This window comes from Dromiciops gliroides, chromosome 6, assembly GCF_019393635.1.
Source record: "Dromiciops gliroides isolate mDroGli1 chromosome 6, mDroGli1.pri, whole genome shotgun sequence".
NCBI lineage: Eukaryota > Metazoa > Chordata > Mammalia > Microbiotheria > Microbiotheriidae > Dromiciops > Dromiciops gliroides.
In genome coordinates, this window is record NC_057866.1 from 209,969,967 (window position 1) to 209,984,733 (window position 14,767).

General features: G+C 40.7%; 1 protein-coding gene across 3 annotated transcripts in view; it reads left to right on the top strand.

Moving 5' to 3' along the window:
* Positions 1–14,767, top strand: part of SNX25 (sorting nexin 25) — a 260,886-nt gene that overhangs the window by 216,623 nt on the left and 29,496 nt on the right. For all 3 annotated transcript variants that reach the window (XM_043972839.1, XM_043972837.1, XM_043972838.1), the window contains 2 exons: positions 3,159–3,299; positions 11,034–11,147. In XM_043972839.1, coding sequence (XP_043828774.1) covers positions 3,159–3,299; positions 11,034–11,147 — 255 coding nt within the window. The remainder of the gene's footprint in view (positions 1–3,158; positions 3,300–11,033; positions 11,148–14,767) is intronic.

A 14,767-nucleotide genomic window follows, 5' to 3' on the forward strand; every position in this document is an offset into this window, starting at 1 on the left:
TCAGCTATTAGTCAGTACACAGAGAGACAGGGTTTCATTCCCGGGAAAGTCGACAGTAGTTGTGTGCTACCATTTTCACTTATCACAGGGTTGATCCTTCTGGTGGCTGCCAGGACCATGAGATCTCAAGTGGGTTTTAAGCTCCTGCTGGCTCTAGATAATGGCACCCAGTGGTCTGCCACCCTCCCTTGACCTGACATGAAAACCCCACCATTAGCGCATTAAATCTGGGTTAGATAACAAAGAAAGGACATGGTCTTCCAGAAGTCTACCCTAGAAATGCATGTATTACCTGGGAGTTGGAATCATCTCCCTGGCTCTACTGTCAGCTCATATATTGGGAAGTTTGAATAATTAAGTAGACCCTTTCATCTGATTACCTCTTTGACCTTTTGGAAAGCCAAGGGAAATCCAGAGAGGATGACCATAGATTCATGCATCTTGAGTTGGATGGGACCTAAAAGGCCATGTATCTCAGCCCCTTTCTTTCTTTTCTTTTCTTTTTTTTTTTTAGTGAGTCAGTTGGGGTTAAGTGACTTGCCCAGGGTCACACAGCTAGTAAGTGTTAAGTGTCTGAGGCCGGATTTGAACTCAGGTACTCCTGACTCCAGGGCCAGTGCTCTATCCACTGTGCCACCTAGCTGCCCCTCAGCCCCTTTCTTTTACCTAGGAGGAAACAGGCCCAGAGAGGTTAACCAACTTCCCCATGGTCATTTAGGTGATTAGTGCCAGATGTGGCACTAATCACTTGAAGCAGCAAGTGATCCTTCCACTGCACAGTGGAGTTTCAGGAGAAGGACCACAGGATCCAAAAAGCCTTTTGAATTTTGTGGTGGAAAGCTCTCTTCCAGGCCAGGGAAGATCAGGCTTATTGGATGCTAAAACAGAGGTTTACTCTGTGTGTGTGCGTGCATATACGTAGAGAAAAATAATAATAACTAGCAATTGCACATGAGCTTTATAACTATCTTCTATAGTACGTGGGGCACATTTCTCCCCTATCTTACAGATGAGGAAGTAATAATAGAAATACCACCTGGTGTTCATGTAGTGTTTTAAGGTTTACAAAGCGCTTTACATACATTATCTTATTAGATCCACACAACAATCAGGTAAGGTTCAATACTAAGAAGAATTATTCTCCCCATCTTACAGATGAAGAGATTGAGGCTCAGAGAGGTTAGGATGTCTGCCCAAGTTCATGCATCAGTGTTGAATCTAGGATTCTTTAAACTATACTGCAAACACAGTTCCTTAGCTCACTCTCTTGTCGTTTTATATTTAATTGAAATAAATTTTGTATGCATGATATAGTGAATAGAGAGCTGGCCTTTGAACTAGAAAGATCTAAGTTTGTCTCACCTCTCACACATACTGGCTATGGGACCACTATGTGATCCTTAACCAGAGAGGCTTCACCACAGGGCAACGGTCTAAGATAGAGGCTCTTAACCCTTTGTGACCCAGAGTCCTTTGGCAGTCTGATAAAACCCCTGGAACCTCTCAAGATAGTGTTCTTATATTCATAAAATAAAATGCATAGAATTATAAAAAATGGAAATATAGTTATCAAAATATTGGGGAAAAAACAATTTCACAGACCCTAGGTTAAGAACCTCAGCTCTAATAGCATAAATGACAGGGAAGGTGCTGGTCATTTCCTCATCTGAGAGATTCCTCCTATATCAGTGAAATCTTGGTCTCCCCCTCTCAATGATGACACGAAGCAACCATTTATAAAATACATTTTTTTTTTTTAGTGAACTGGTCAGTTCTTGCAACTTGTCTCACTGAACACATGGAGGAACCAGGAATAAAGCTTACTTGACTATGAATCTATAACTGAGTCGTTTGACAATTTAGCAGGGATAGGATTTGACCAAACATTTTGACTCACTATCCATTTTGAACAGTATTTAGAATATTGCTTTAGGTTTCCTTATTCTTATGTCATATACGTATTATCTTATCATATATGTAACATGGGGCATGTTGGTCAATTACACAAATGGAACATTTGTGGAAATGATCTGTCAATTCTGGGCAGGGAAGCATATCATCAAACTAGCAAAAAAATGATTTCATGAAAAACCTGGAAAGACTTATATGAACTGATTCCAAATGAAATGAATAGAATCAGGAGAATGTTATATACAATAATGGCAATTTTGTAAGATGATCAGTTGTGAGTGGCTTAGCTATTCTGAGCAATATAATGATCCAAGATAACTCTGACTTATGGAAAATGCTCTCCACCTTCAGGGAAAGAACTGATGAAGTCTGAATACTGATTGAAGCATATTTTTTTAACTTTATTTTTTGGGTGTTTTTTTGTCTATGTTTTCTTTTCAATGTGACTAATATGGAAATATGCTTTGCATGATTGTACATATATAACCTGTATCACATTGCTTGCCTTCTCAATAAGGGGGGCAGGGAGGGAGAAAATTTGGAACACTAAATTTTAAAAATGAATGTTGGAGGGCAGCTAGGTGGCACAGTGGATAGAGCACCGACCCTGGAGTCTGGAGTACCTGAGTTCAAATCCGGCCTCAGACACTTAACACTTACTAGCTGTGTGACCCTGGGCAAGTCACTTAACCCCAATTGCCTCACTAAGATATAAATAAATAAATGAATGAATGAATGTTGGGGCAGCTAGGTGGCACAGTGGATAAAGCACCGGCCCTAGATTCAGGAGTGCCTGAGTTCAAATCCGGCCTCAGACACTTAACACTTACTAGCTGTGTGACCCTGGGCAAGTCACTTAACCCCAATTGCCTCACAAAAAAAAAAAAGAATGTTGAAAGTTGTTTTTTTTTGGGGGGGGGCAGTGAGGCGAGATTTAAACTCAGGTCCTCCTGAATCCAGGACCCGTGCTTTATCCACTGCGCCACCTAGCTGCTCCTGAAAGTTGTTTTTATATGTAACTGGGGGAAAATAAAATATTGAATAATTTTTTAAATCATGAGCCAAAAAATTACCCCAAAAATGATTTCATGAGGCTGGAAGTCATGTGTTTTTGACTCATGAAGTCAAATCAGTGAGGCCCTTGGCAACCAAGTTACAAATAGATACAAATAATACCAATAGTTTTACTATTCCTTTTTAAAAACACTTTCCAAAGGGATATAATTTACATTTTTGTTTTTTTCAAGGTTTTAGAAGAAAATGGGGAGCAAATGCCCTGCTACTTTGTCATGGTCAGCTTGCAAGAAGTCGGAGGGGGTGAAACAAAGAACTGGACGGTCCCCAGGAGGCTCAGTGAGTTTCAGAATTTGCACCGGAAACTTAGCGAGGTATGGATTCTTGAGAGATTTGAGTCATTGAATGGTAGAGGTAGAAAAAAGACCCCCAGTAGCATCCAGTCCAAACACCTTACATTATGAGTGAGGAAACTGAGACAGAGAAATTAACCTTTCTCCTCTCAATAAATACCCTGGAAATAAGGTGTTTTCCCCATGACATTTAAGAAATTTGGTGTTGAAAGGAAAACTGTGAGAATCATGTAATTCAGGTACTTTGAGACCACTTGGATGGCTCTCCATTTTCAAAGCTAAAGTACATAGGACTTCTTTTTTGCTTGAAGGTTTGTAAGGACAAAAGCCCTTTCATACTACTAATAACTACAATTTATATGGTACTTTATGATAGTCTGTGAAATAGTTTACAATTATTACCTTATTTGATCTTCACAACAACTCTGGAAGGTAGATGCTTTATCTCTATTTTATACATGAAGAAATTGAGACAGAGGTTAGTGACTTGCCCAGGGTCACACAGCTCACAAGTGTCTGACGTGAGATTTGAACTCAGGTCTTCCTGACTCCAGGCCCAGCACTCTATCCACTGTGCCACCTAGCTGGTCCAAACCTTCCTTGCTTCCCATCAAATGAAAATGATCTCTCCCTACTCAAACTTTCATAGAGAACTTTGGGTCTCTCCTTTTCTCCTGTTATTATCTAACCTTACTCATAGATCCTTGAGGTAAGGAATTATCTTATTTTTCCTCTTTCTGTCCTCAGAACAGAGGTGCACACAGTGCTGTGCACACAAGGAATGATTTCTACACATGTTTGTTCAATTGAGTTAAATTAAATTGAAAATAAATTACATTTGTTCATTGTCTTGTAGAGTCTGTTATTCTATTCATAGAAGGAAATGAAATTGGTCTGGTAGAAGTCCCTATTTGTATAAATCCGAATTGACTGCTATGGAAATCCTGTTTTCTTTTGCATGACTGCAAATTGATTTTTCTCATAACATCTTTCTACTCATTGCTGTTACCCTGAACAACCTGACCTGTGTAGTTTGTCCTTCTCCCCAGTTTTTGATGAGCATGTTCCAATTTTTAAAAAAAGCATTTAAATGCTAACTGTGCCCCAGACATTGTGACATGTACCGGGGGTGCAGAGACACAAACAAAGCGGGCCCTGGCCTGAGAGCCTCCCTTCTCCCTGGGCAGGTGAGGGGTGGCGAACACAAAATGTACACGTATGAGCAACTATAAAATGTATACAAACTAAATTCAGAGTAATGTGGGGGGTGGGGGTGAAGGGACACCTTGAAGGGAATCTAAGAGATGGAGTAGAGCTGGGAGGCCCCTTCCAGACTAGACTCCAAAGAGTAAGGGAGCACGTTGTGTTTGTGGAAATTTAAGAAGAGCCATTTGGCTAGAATCTTAAGCACATGAGGCCCTTTTCTCTCACCCAGGGACCTTTAATTCTTCATCATGGGTCTGCAGTATCATCTTTTTTTGTTTGTTTGTTTGTTTTTTTGCAGGGCAATGAGGGTTAAGTGACTTGCCCAGGGTCACACAGCTAGTTAAATGTCAAGTGTCTGAGATTGGATTTGAACTCAGGTTCTCCTGAATCCAAGGCTAGTGCTTTATCCACTGCACCACCTAGCTGCCCCCTGCAGTATCATCTTTAAGTTCTTTTATTAACTAAGGGCATGTCTTCATGATGGTTTTCATATGTTTAAGTCACAGTAATAAGAGGCAAGAAGGAATAATGGACAAAGAGTTGGCCTTGGACATGGGAAGACTTAGATTCTGACTCCATGGTTTGGAGTAGTCAACTTCTAAGACTATAATTTCCAGAAACAGTATGGATCTGCTTTGGTAGAAAATTTCTTCACGGTGAGGGGCGGAAGCAGCTAGATGGTGCAGTGGATAAAGCAGCAGCCCTAGATTCAGGAGGACCTGAGTTTAAATCTGGCCTCAGATACTTGACACTTACTAGCTGTGTGACCCTGGGCAAGTCACTTAAACTTCATTTACCCTGTAAAAAAAAAAAAAAGGAAAAGGAGAATTTCTTCATCTAGGAGTTTCCTATACTAAGGAAGATTCACAGCTAAGAAGATTCATAAGCCAGTGATCAGCCTTCAGATGTGACTCTGAATGTTGGTGCTTTCCAGCAGAGTAGAATCTGGTAGAGGGTGCAGTGAACAAACACAGCCTCCAGTAGTCTGGGTCCCTCTGTGCCATGGTGAGGCATGGGAGCAGTGTGTAACAGATATTTTTTACACACCCAGTTTTTTTTTAGGTATCAGCCTCCGTGATTGTCCCAACTTAAGGCTGATATAGTCAGATCGTGGCTAGCTGGTATTTTTCCTTCTGTTTTTCTATCAGTCCTTTCCCCTCCTTGTATTTGTTGGGTTTGGGTTCCTTCCTGTAACATTGTCAGGCATTGAGTTCAGTTTCTGACTCAAGGATTGTAAATCTAGAATGGGAAGTAATCTCAGAGGCCACTTAGTCCAACCCCTTCTTTTTATAAATGAGGAAACTGATGCCTAAGGAGCTCAAGTGACTTGACCAAGGTCATACAGGTGGTACATTTCAGAGGTGGGACTTGAACACAGGTCCTCTAACTCAAAAGCTGGCCTGTTCAGGTGTATTTGGGAATCTCTTGAAGCCAGGACCGAGATATGGGAAAATGTTGTAGGGAAACAACAATTCAGCATGAGTCAGAGTCCTAATATAACCCTTCTTGTTGAGCCCTCATCGCTTGTCCCTTTGTTGATCTCCGGTCTAATCTTTCTACCATTACATAAGTGCCCTGAATAAAGTACAAGTCTTATCCTGTTATTTCTCTAACAAAAAACCTCCTATAGTGACTTCTTGTTGCCTCCAGTATGACCTCCTGAGCTTGGCTTTCAACACTCTTCCTATCATGGCTCCAAACTGTCTTTCCAGCTTTTATCACCTATTACTTCCTTTGATGTCCTTTGTGTTCCAGCCGAAAGAGAAAACTCTTCTTTGTTCTTGCTCTCCGGGTTTGCCTCTGTTTAGGCATGGAGTCCTCGAGGCCCACGGTGGACACCTGACCAGCTTGATCTCTTAACAATGATAATGATGATGTTGGTTAACATTTATATAGTGCTGTACTAAGCACTTTACAAATATTATCTCATTTGATTCTCACAACAACCCTGGGAGGTAGGCGCTATCATTATCTCCATTTTACAAATAAGGAAACTGAGGTAGACAGAGGTTAAGTGCTTTGCCCAGGAACACACAGCTAATGAGTGTCTGGGGCTGGATTTGAACTCAGGTCTTCTTTACTCCAGGCTCACCGCTTTGTGCACTGTGGCACCACCTAGTGACTTAAAGTCTGACCTTTTCTCCAAGGTACAGTCCAAGTGTCGTCATATTGCGGAGGCTTTCTTTGACATCCCCTTCCCCTTTCTCTTCATTCCCCATGTACTAGGTGAAAGTGAGATTTCCTTCCTCAAATTTCTCCCAGCAGTTTGCCCAGCAGCCTCTCTCTTTTTTTTAAATTGTCTGATCTCCCTCATGTCATAGTTAGTTCTTTCTCCCCTAATAGATAATCAACTTCAGGCCCAGGGCAGAGACTGTGTTGTTTTGATTACTGGCACCTAACAAGCTTTTATATGTAATAGGTGCTTTAATAATCATTTGTTAAATTGAACTGATTTGAAAAGACTAAGAAAGAGAAGCCAAGTAAAAGAATTAGCGACTGCTTTGGAAATGTAAATATGGGCAAGGAAAAAAAATGGAAAAATAGAAGAAAAAAATGGATTAGTTGAAGAAGACCTGAAAGAAAAAATAGATCATCTTTTCTATGCCTTCCTCTTTGTTTTATTTGACCCCTAAACCTCCAGTCAGGTGTGCTTTTGGTCCTTCTTCTGTTCTCAGCTTTTGAAATCTCCCTTCCCACAAGCAACTGACAGGAAACACCTTTTTTAATCCCTTGTGACTTCCACCTTTTGCTCTGGGTCCTACTGCTTGTTTCATTTCTCTAAATGGCCAGCATAATGCTGAGCCCCAACTCTCCTGAGTCTTCCATGGTTAAATGTCACATTTGTACTGATTCGATTGACTCCTGCACATTTAGAACTTGCCTTTTTCTGTCTCTAAGAGCCAGTATCAGTTTTCATTTTAAACCCAACTGAAGGATCCACAGCCACCTCATATGCATGATTTCTTGCTATTTCCAATCCAGCACTACTGTGACAAGATGGTACTCCTTGTGATTGTCTATGCAAGAGCATCAAAACAGGAAAGGGCTGGAGCCACCTAAAAGGATTGCTTTTCTAGATGGATAGGTCATGGAGTCTATATGATATGAGACAAAAGGCTATATAATACATTACATTTGGCATATATCATATATAATACATATAGTCATATAGAGGCATGATAAATTTATGTCTAGAGAAGATAGATAATGAAAGGATATATAATACATTATATATGTATAATATCACATTTAGTTATACATATAATAGTCATAGATAGTGATTATGTTTATATATACACATATGTGTGTATATATATGTATATATAGACATATGAGAGACAGAGAGAGAGAGGGAAAGAAAAGAAAGAAAGGTAGGGAAGGAGAGAGGGGGAGAGAGAGGGGGGGGAGGGAATGAATCAGTTGAATTACAAGATAAACAGCCCTTGAATGGAAGAAGTGTTTAGATTTAGGGGAGTTTTTTTGCGGGCGAGCTGGGTAAAGATGGGAGAGGCTAAAGTGCTTGCAGCTAAAACCCACAGCCCATTCTCTGACCAAGAAACCTGCAGCCAAAGCCTTTTTTTCCATTTGGGGACAGTGAAAGGGTTGGGTTCTGAGTGGTCCTTTGTTTTCCATCATCTCTCTTAACAGACTCTGACAACTGACTGCTGAGGAGTTGTAAATAGAATCCTTTTTTAATAAAGTAACTTCAGATCCTTATGAAGCTGACCCAGTTTTCCAGAGTAAGCATGTTGTGCAGCTGTGGAGAATAAATGAATCTTTTTTTGCCAGCCTAGCTTCACTGTCCCCAAGCTTTCAGATGATGCCAAGGAGGAGCCTTGTTTCCTACCCATTGAGTGTCATATTCTACAGGAACTCAGGCTAGGTTGACTTTGTTGGACCCCTGAGTCCCTCTTCTGAACAAAACCTATAAAGGGAAATCTTTGTTAAAAAGCATTTTCGGGGCAGCTAGATGGTGCAGTGGATAGAGCACCGGCCCTGGAGTCAGGAGTACCTGAGTTCAAATCCGGCCTCAGACACTTAACACTTACTAGCTGTGTGACCCTGGGCAAGTCACTTAACCCCAATTGCCTCACTGAAAAAAAAAAAAAAAGAAAAAAAAAAGCATTTTCTTTTAAAAATTTTTTATTGCTACCTTTTGTTTTTCCATCATCTTTATTTCCCAATATCTCTCTTCCCTCCTCTCCCATCCGGAGAGACAACCTTTACAACAAAGAAGAAAAAAAGAAAAAACCTAAAGGAGATGCATCCTCATGTCTCTTCATTGAGGCCAAGCAGGGCAGGCTGCTAAATGCTTAATAACTAGCTCTCCAAAAAGGACACACTTCTAAGTTTAATTGGCACTGTTAGCATTTTATCCTCACTTTCTTCTTGTTGTTCATTCATTTTAGTCGTGTCTGACTCTTCGTGACCCCATTTGGGATTTTCTTAGCAGAGATACTAGAGTGGTTTGCCGTTTCCTTCTCCAGCTCATTTTATGGATGAGGAAACAGAAGCAAACAGAGAGAAGCGACTTGCCCAAAGTTATGCAGATAGTAAGTGTGTGAGGGGGTAGCTAGGTGGTACAGTGGGTAAAGCACCAGCCCTGGATTCAGGAGGACCTGAGTTCAAATACGGCCTCAGACACTTGACACTTACTAGCTGTATGACCCTAGGCAAGTCACTTAACCCCCATTGCCTTGCAAAAAAAAAAAATGGGGGAGTTGAAAGTAAGTGTGTGAGGCTGGATTTGAACTCAAGAAGATGAGTCTTCCCCACTTCAGGCCCATTGTTCTATACCCTACACCACTTCCCTGCCCCCATCACTTTCCCAAGTCTATACAATCAACAGAACAATAAATCAAGCTCTGATTTGTTGTGTTTGCCAGTACCCAAAATGTAAATGATCACACTGGCTTTTGCCTCTGCCTGGGGCCATGCTTAATTGATGATAATTACATAGAAGGATTCTTGATTTTGCTGATGTCGGTTCCTTCCATCTACATTATTGTTGTCTTTGTGTACTCTGGCTCTGCTCACCTCCCTTTGCATCAGTTCAAGTAAGTCTGTCATGATCTTTGTATTGATCATGTTCATTGTTTCTTATAGCTCAGTGATATTCCATTAAATTCACGTGCCATACCAGATTTAGCCATTCCCTCATCGATGGGCATCTGTTTCGAGTTCTTTGAATTGATGAAGAAATGAAAAACTATGTGTTTAAGTATCTACCATTGTGCAAAGTAGTATGTTAAGCATCAGGCTTCAAATTGAAAAATAAGAAAGTCCCTGCTCCAAAGAAGCTCATTTTCTTTTTCTTTTCTTTTTTTTTTTAAACTTTTTAGTGAGGCAATTGGGGTTAAGTGACTTGCCCAGGGTCACACAGCTAGTAAGTGTCTGAGGCTGGATTTGAACTCAGGTACTCCTGACTCCAGGGCCGGTGCTCTATCCACTGTGCCACCTAGCTGCCCCTTTTCTTTTTCTTTTTAATTTTTAAAATTTTTAAAAAAATTTTTATTTTTATTTAAATTTTCTTTTATTTTTTTGCAGGGCAATAAGAGTTAAGTGACTTGCCCAGGGTCACACAGCTAGTAAGTGTCTAGTGTCTGAGGCCTGGTTTGAACTCAGGTCCTCCTGCATCCAGGGCCAGTGCTTTATCCACTGCGCCACCTAGCTGCCCCCAAAGCTAATTTTCTTCTTTCTTTTTTTTTTTTTTTTTTTGGTGAAGCAATGAGGGTTAAGTGACTTGCCCAAGGTCACACAGCTAGTAAGTGTCAAGTGTCTAAGGCCAGACTTGAGCTCAGGTCCTCCTAAATCCAGACTGGTGCTTTATCCACTGTGCCACCCAGCTGCCCCTCCGAAGCTAATTTTCTAAAAGGAGGAGGCAAAAACATAAGAAGTTTTGTTGCAAGTCAGATGAAAAGACCCCATTGTTCTTAGGATGCAGCAGAAAAGCAGGTGCTAAGGCATAATTCTTTCATATTATTCCCAACTGATAAGACTACATCCATTTCTGTTGTTGAAACATTTGACAATACTGAGGATTTGGGTGTCAAAGAACTCTTTTTTGGTGGGAGAGAAGGGGTCCTGTAGTTATGGCTGCTGAGGAAGTGGGAGCTATAGCACCTACAAAGGCAGTTGCCAAGTTAAAAATCCACAAGGGTTGCTTCCCTGGAGGACAGTTAAGAGGACCAGGCTGGAAGCAGGTTTGGTGATCTGGGAGATACTGTTATTCCCAGGGTTCCTGGGTTTAGGATCCTGGGATGTCTCTATCCTGGACTCAGGGGACATAGTGGTTTGACTTGCTTGACACACGCCTTCACCTGTCTCTCCCTCAAGGAGTTGTGCTGTCTCAGCTAGACTGGCTTGTCTCCCTTGTGAACAGCTCCTACAAAAATATAGCTATGAATATTTTGGTGTACCTTGGACCTTCCTCTCTACCTTTGACTTCCTTGGGTATATGCCTTTATGTGGGATCACTAGATCAAAAGGTATGGACATAAAATGCATTTTCAGAGAATTAAAATCTCCATTTTCCCTCTCTCCCTACAGTGTTTTCCTTCACTAAAAAAAGTCCAGTTGCCTTCTCTTAGCAAGCTGCCCTTCAAGTCTGTGGATCACAAATTCATGGAGAAGTCCAAGAATCAGTTAAATACATTTTTACAGGTAAGAAAGCTAAACACCTAGTGGTTCTAGGGGAAGTATGCATTCTTCTGGTTTCCAGCTTTCTTGGTTCTAGAACCCAGTAATTTGTTTCTTATTCTCAGTTGTCCTGCTAAGAAACTAAAAATACCTTAGGTCTATACATTGAACAAAAATCCCACTTGTAAAAAACGTTGGCCCAAACTCTGTCCCCTGTGTGACCTCCCAACAGCCCCTGTTTGTATCTTCCCTAGCTGGATAAGCTCCTTTTAGAGGGTTGTGTAACTCATTGTGCCCAGCTGTCCAAGCCTTAGACAGGATTCACTGTCACTACCCATGGAGGGATGGAATTTTGCCATGGCATATACAATTGTCTTTATCTCCATGAGGCAGCACAATGAAATCTTGGGATGCCTGAATTTAGTAATGTACTTTAACAAATCATTGGTAATTACCACGTTGAAAAGTTTTCATTGACTTAGAAATATCAAGCATAGAAAAATTGGATAGGTTTAAGTGCTTCAGAGATTGATAATGAAGATAATGAAGACCCATGGAAATTTACCTCCTATGGTGGTTGTTGAATCATTTTTCGGTCACTTCATGTCCCCATTTGGGGTTTTCTTCGCAAAGATACTGGAATAGTTTGCTATTTCCTTCCCCAGCTCATTTTACGGATGAAGAAATTGAAGCAAACAGGGATAAGTGGCTTGCCCAGGGTTACACGGCTAGTAAGTGTCTGAGGCTGGATTTGAACTCAGGGAAATGAGTCTTTCTGTATCTAGGCCTGGTCCTCTATCTAGCCCCTATAGAGAGTCTACTGATTTTTATAGATTGTACAATCTAAAGTTCTCATAAAGTGCAAATGCATGCATTCTATTCAGGGGACCAAATAATTATAATCATAGTGTAGGGGAAAGAGCCCTGAATTTGGAGTCCATCAATGTGGGACCAAATCCTAGCTTAGCTACTTGATAACGTGGCTGGGACCTCAGTGTCTTCCTCCATAAAATTAGGGGGTTTTATTGGATGTATTCTGGGACCCCTTCCAGCTCCAAATGGTAATTTTATGGATCTAGATTTGGAACAAACCCAAGAACCCATCAAGTCCAGTTCCCTTGTTTTATAGGAAAGGAAACTGAGGCAAAGAAAGGTTATGTGACTTGCTCAGGATCACATAGGTACTAAGGGTATGAGACAGGATTCAAATTCAGCACCTGGTAGAAAGGCTGTGGACTCAGAAGACTCCAAATCTTGCTTCTGGTGCTTATGCCCTGTGTGACCTTGACCAAATTAGTTAGTTTCCCTGACTCTTCGTTTCCTCATCTAAAAAAGAGGTTAGGGGCAGCTAGGTGGCGCAGTGGATAAAGCACTGGCCTTGGATTCAGGAGGACCTGAGTTCAAATCCAGCCTCAGACACTTGACACTTACTAGCTGTGTGACCCTGGGCAAGTCACTTAACCCTCATTGCCTCGTTAAAAAAAAGAAAGAAAAGAAAAGAGGTTAGACCAGGTGGCATCTCAGGTCCAGCTTCAGCTCTGTGATCTTACAATATTCTGTATCCATTGTGTCAAACAACAGGCCAAATCCATGAATCATTGGGACATAGAACCTATTTGAAGCTAGCAAACAGCTGGAGTAGTTTTTGATTCTCTATTACAGGTGCAGGAAAAAGTATGTTTTGGTGTTGGGTAACTTTGGCAAAGCCAAGATTCAAGCCCCTTAGCAGCTATGTGACCTTGGAAGAGTCATTTTACTTGTCTGGGGTCTGGTCTTTAAAGAAATTGGACCAAGTGATGTGTAAGGACCCTTTAAGCTCTAATCTTCTAGAGTTCTATGATATGTAAGAGCTCAAATAATAATAATAAAAACATAGATCATAGACCTATAAAATATCAGAGCTGGAGGAGACCGTAAAGATCATCTAGTGCAATCCTCTCATTTTACCGATGAAGAGAGTGGCCCAGAGTAGGTAAATGATTTATCTGTATTCACACAGCTCAACAGTATCAGGACCAGGATTTAGAACCCAGGTCTCAACTTCTATGCCAGGCTAGATTTTTAAACCTTAAATTTTAATTAGGGCAGTTGGGTAGTGAACTGGATAGAGCCTGGAGTCAGGAAGACCTGGGTTCAGATCTGTCCTCAGTCACTAGCTGTATGACCATGAGCTAGTCACTTAATCCCCTTTGCCTCAGTTCCCTCATCTGTAAAATGAGCTGGAGAAGAAAGTGGCAAACCACTCCACTATGTTTGCCAAGAAAACCCCAAATGGGATCATGAAGAGTCAGATATTACTGAAACAATGAACAACAACAAAATTTAAATATTACTATTTTTTGCTGTTTTAAAACATTTTAGAAATATTAAACATACTTGCATGATTGCACATGCATATCCTATTTCAAATTGCTTACTTTCTCAAGGAGGGAAGAGGAAGGAGAGGGAAAAAAAGAATTTAAAGCTCAAAATTTAAAAAAAATGAAGGTTAAACTGTTTTTATGTATAATTAAAAATAATATTAAAAAAATTAAACATTTGGATAATCTGACTAAATCATTTAGGTGAATTTAAGATCTAACCTTTTAAAAGTGTGTACTATTAAGACACATGAGATTTTAGACCCCAGTGTAAATTCCTTATTTGCTTTTCCTCTATTCTTCTTGTCCCTGCTAGTGAGGGTTCCCCTCATGTATCCTATTATAGGGCAGAGAATTCTCCCTTCTCTGAATGTTTTATCCACTTCTCTACTGATTTGAGATCTTACTGAAAATGAATGTTAACCCCTTTAACAGAGTCCCAGTTGAAATATGCAAGCTCCTAATGATAATAGTAGCTATCTTACCAAATGAAATGATATTTTGAAAGCACTTGAAACAGTGCCCAGCACATTGTAGGCACTTAATAAAGGCTGATTCCTCTTCCCTTCTTATAAAGCACTGGAAGGTTTGCAGATCACCTTTCATGCATGATCTCATTTGAGCCTCACAACAGTCTTATGAGGTGTAGGTACTCTAGCTATTACCTCCATTTTATAGAGAAAGAAATTAAGGTTCCAAGATATTGTATCTTTTTCAGTGGTCACTCAGTAATTGACATCATAGAGCCAGTTTTTCAAATAGCTCTATTATTCATGGTGTTAAGGACTAAAATTCTAGCTAGTCTGTCTAAAATATCTAATGAGTGGTTGCCAATAAATTATAAGCTTTAGCAAGAGTTAGACTTTTAAGCATTTATTAAGGAGAATAAGAATTTGGTAAAGAGAGAGAGAAAGGCCTAGATTCCTATCTATTAAAGGGAGAGCACATTTCTAGCTCCGCTCTCCACCAGAGTCCCAAGGAAAGAGCCTGAGACTGAGCGCCAGTCTCTTCCCTCCTCCTCCCACTAGCCCGCGTCACTTCCTGACGCCAAAGAAAAGACTCCTGGTCTTGCCCTCAAAGACCTTCGCTTCATGGGCGGAACTCTTCTACAGTAAGTCTCCAGCAGGTGGCGTCATTCCAATCGTTACAATGGAAAGAAGCTGTAAGGCAGCTGGCCACCCGCTTTGTCTTTTGTCTGAGGACTAGCTGCTAGGCTCGTTCAAAGAGTCTCATAAACAGAAAGGTGTTCAACCAGGTGATGAGGAATTATTTTCCATCATAGAA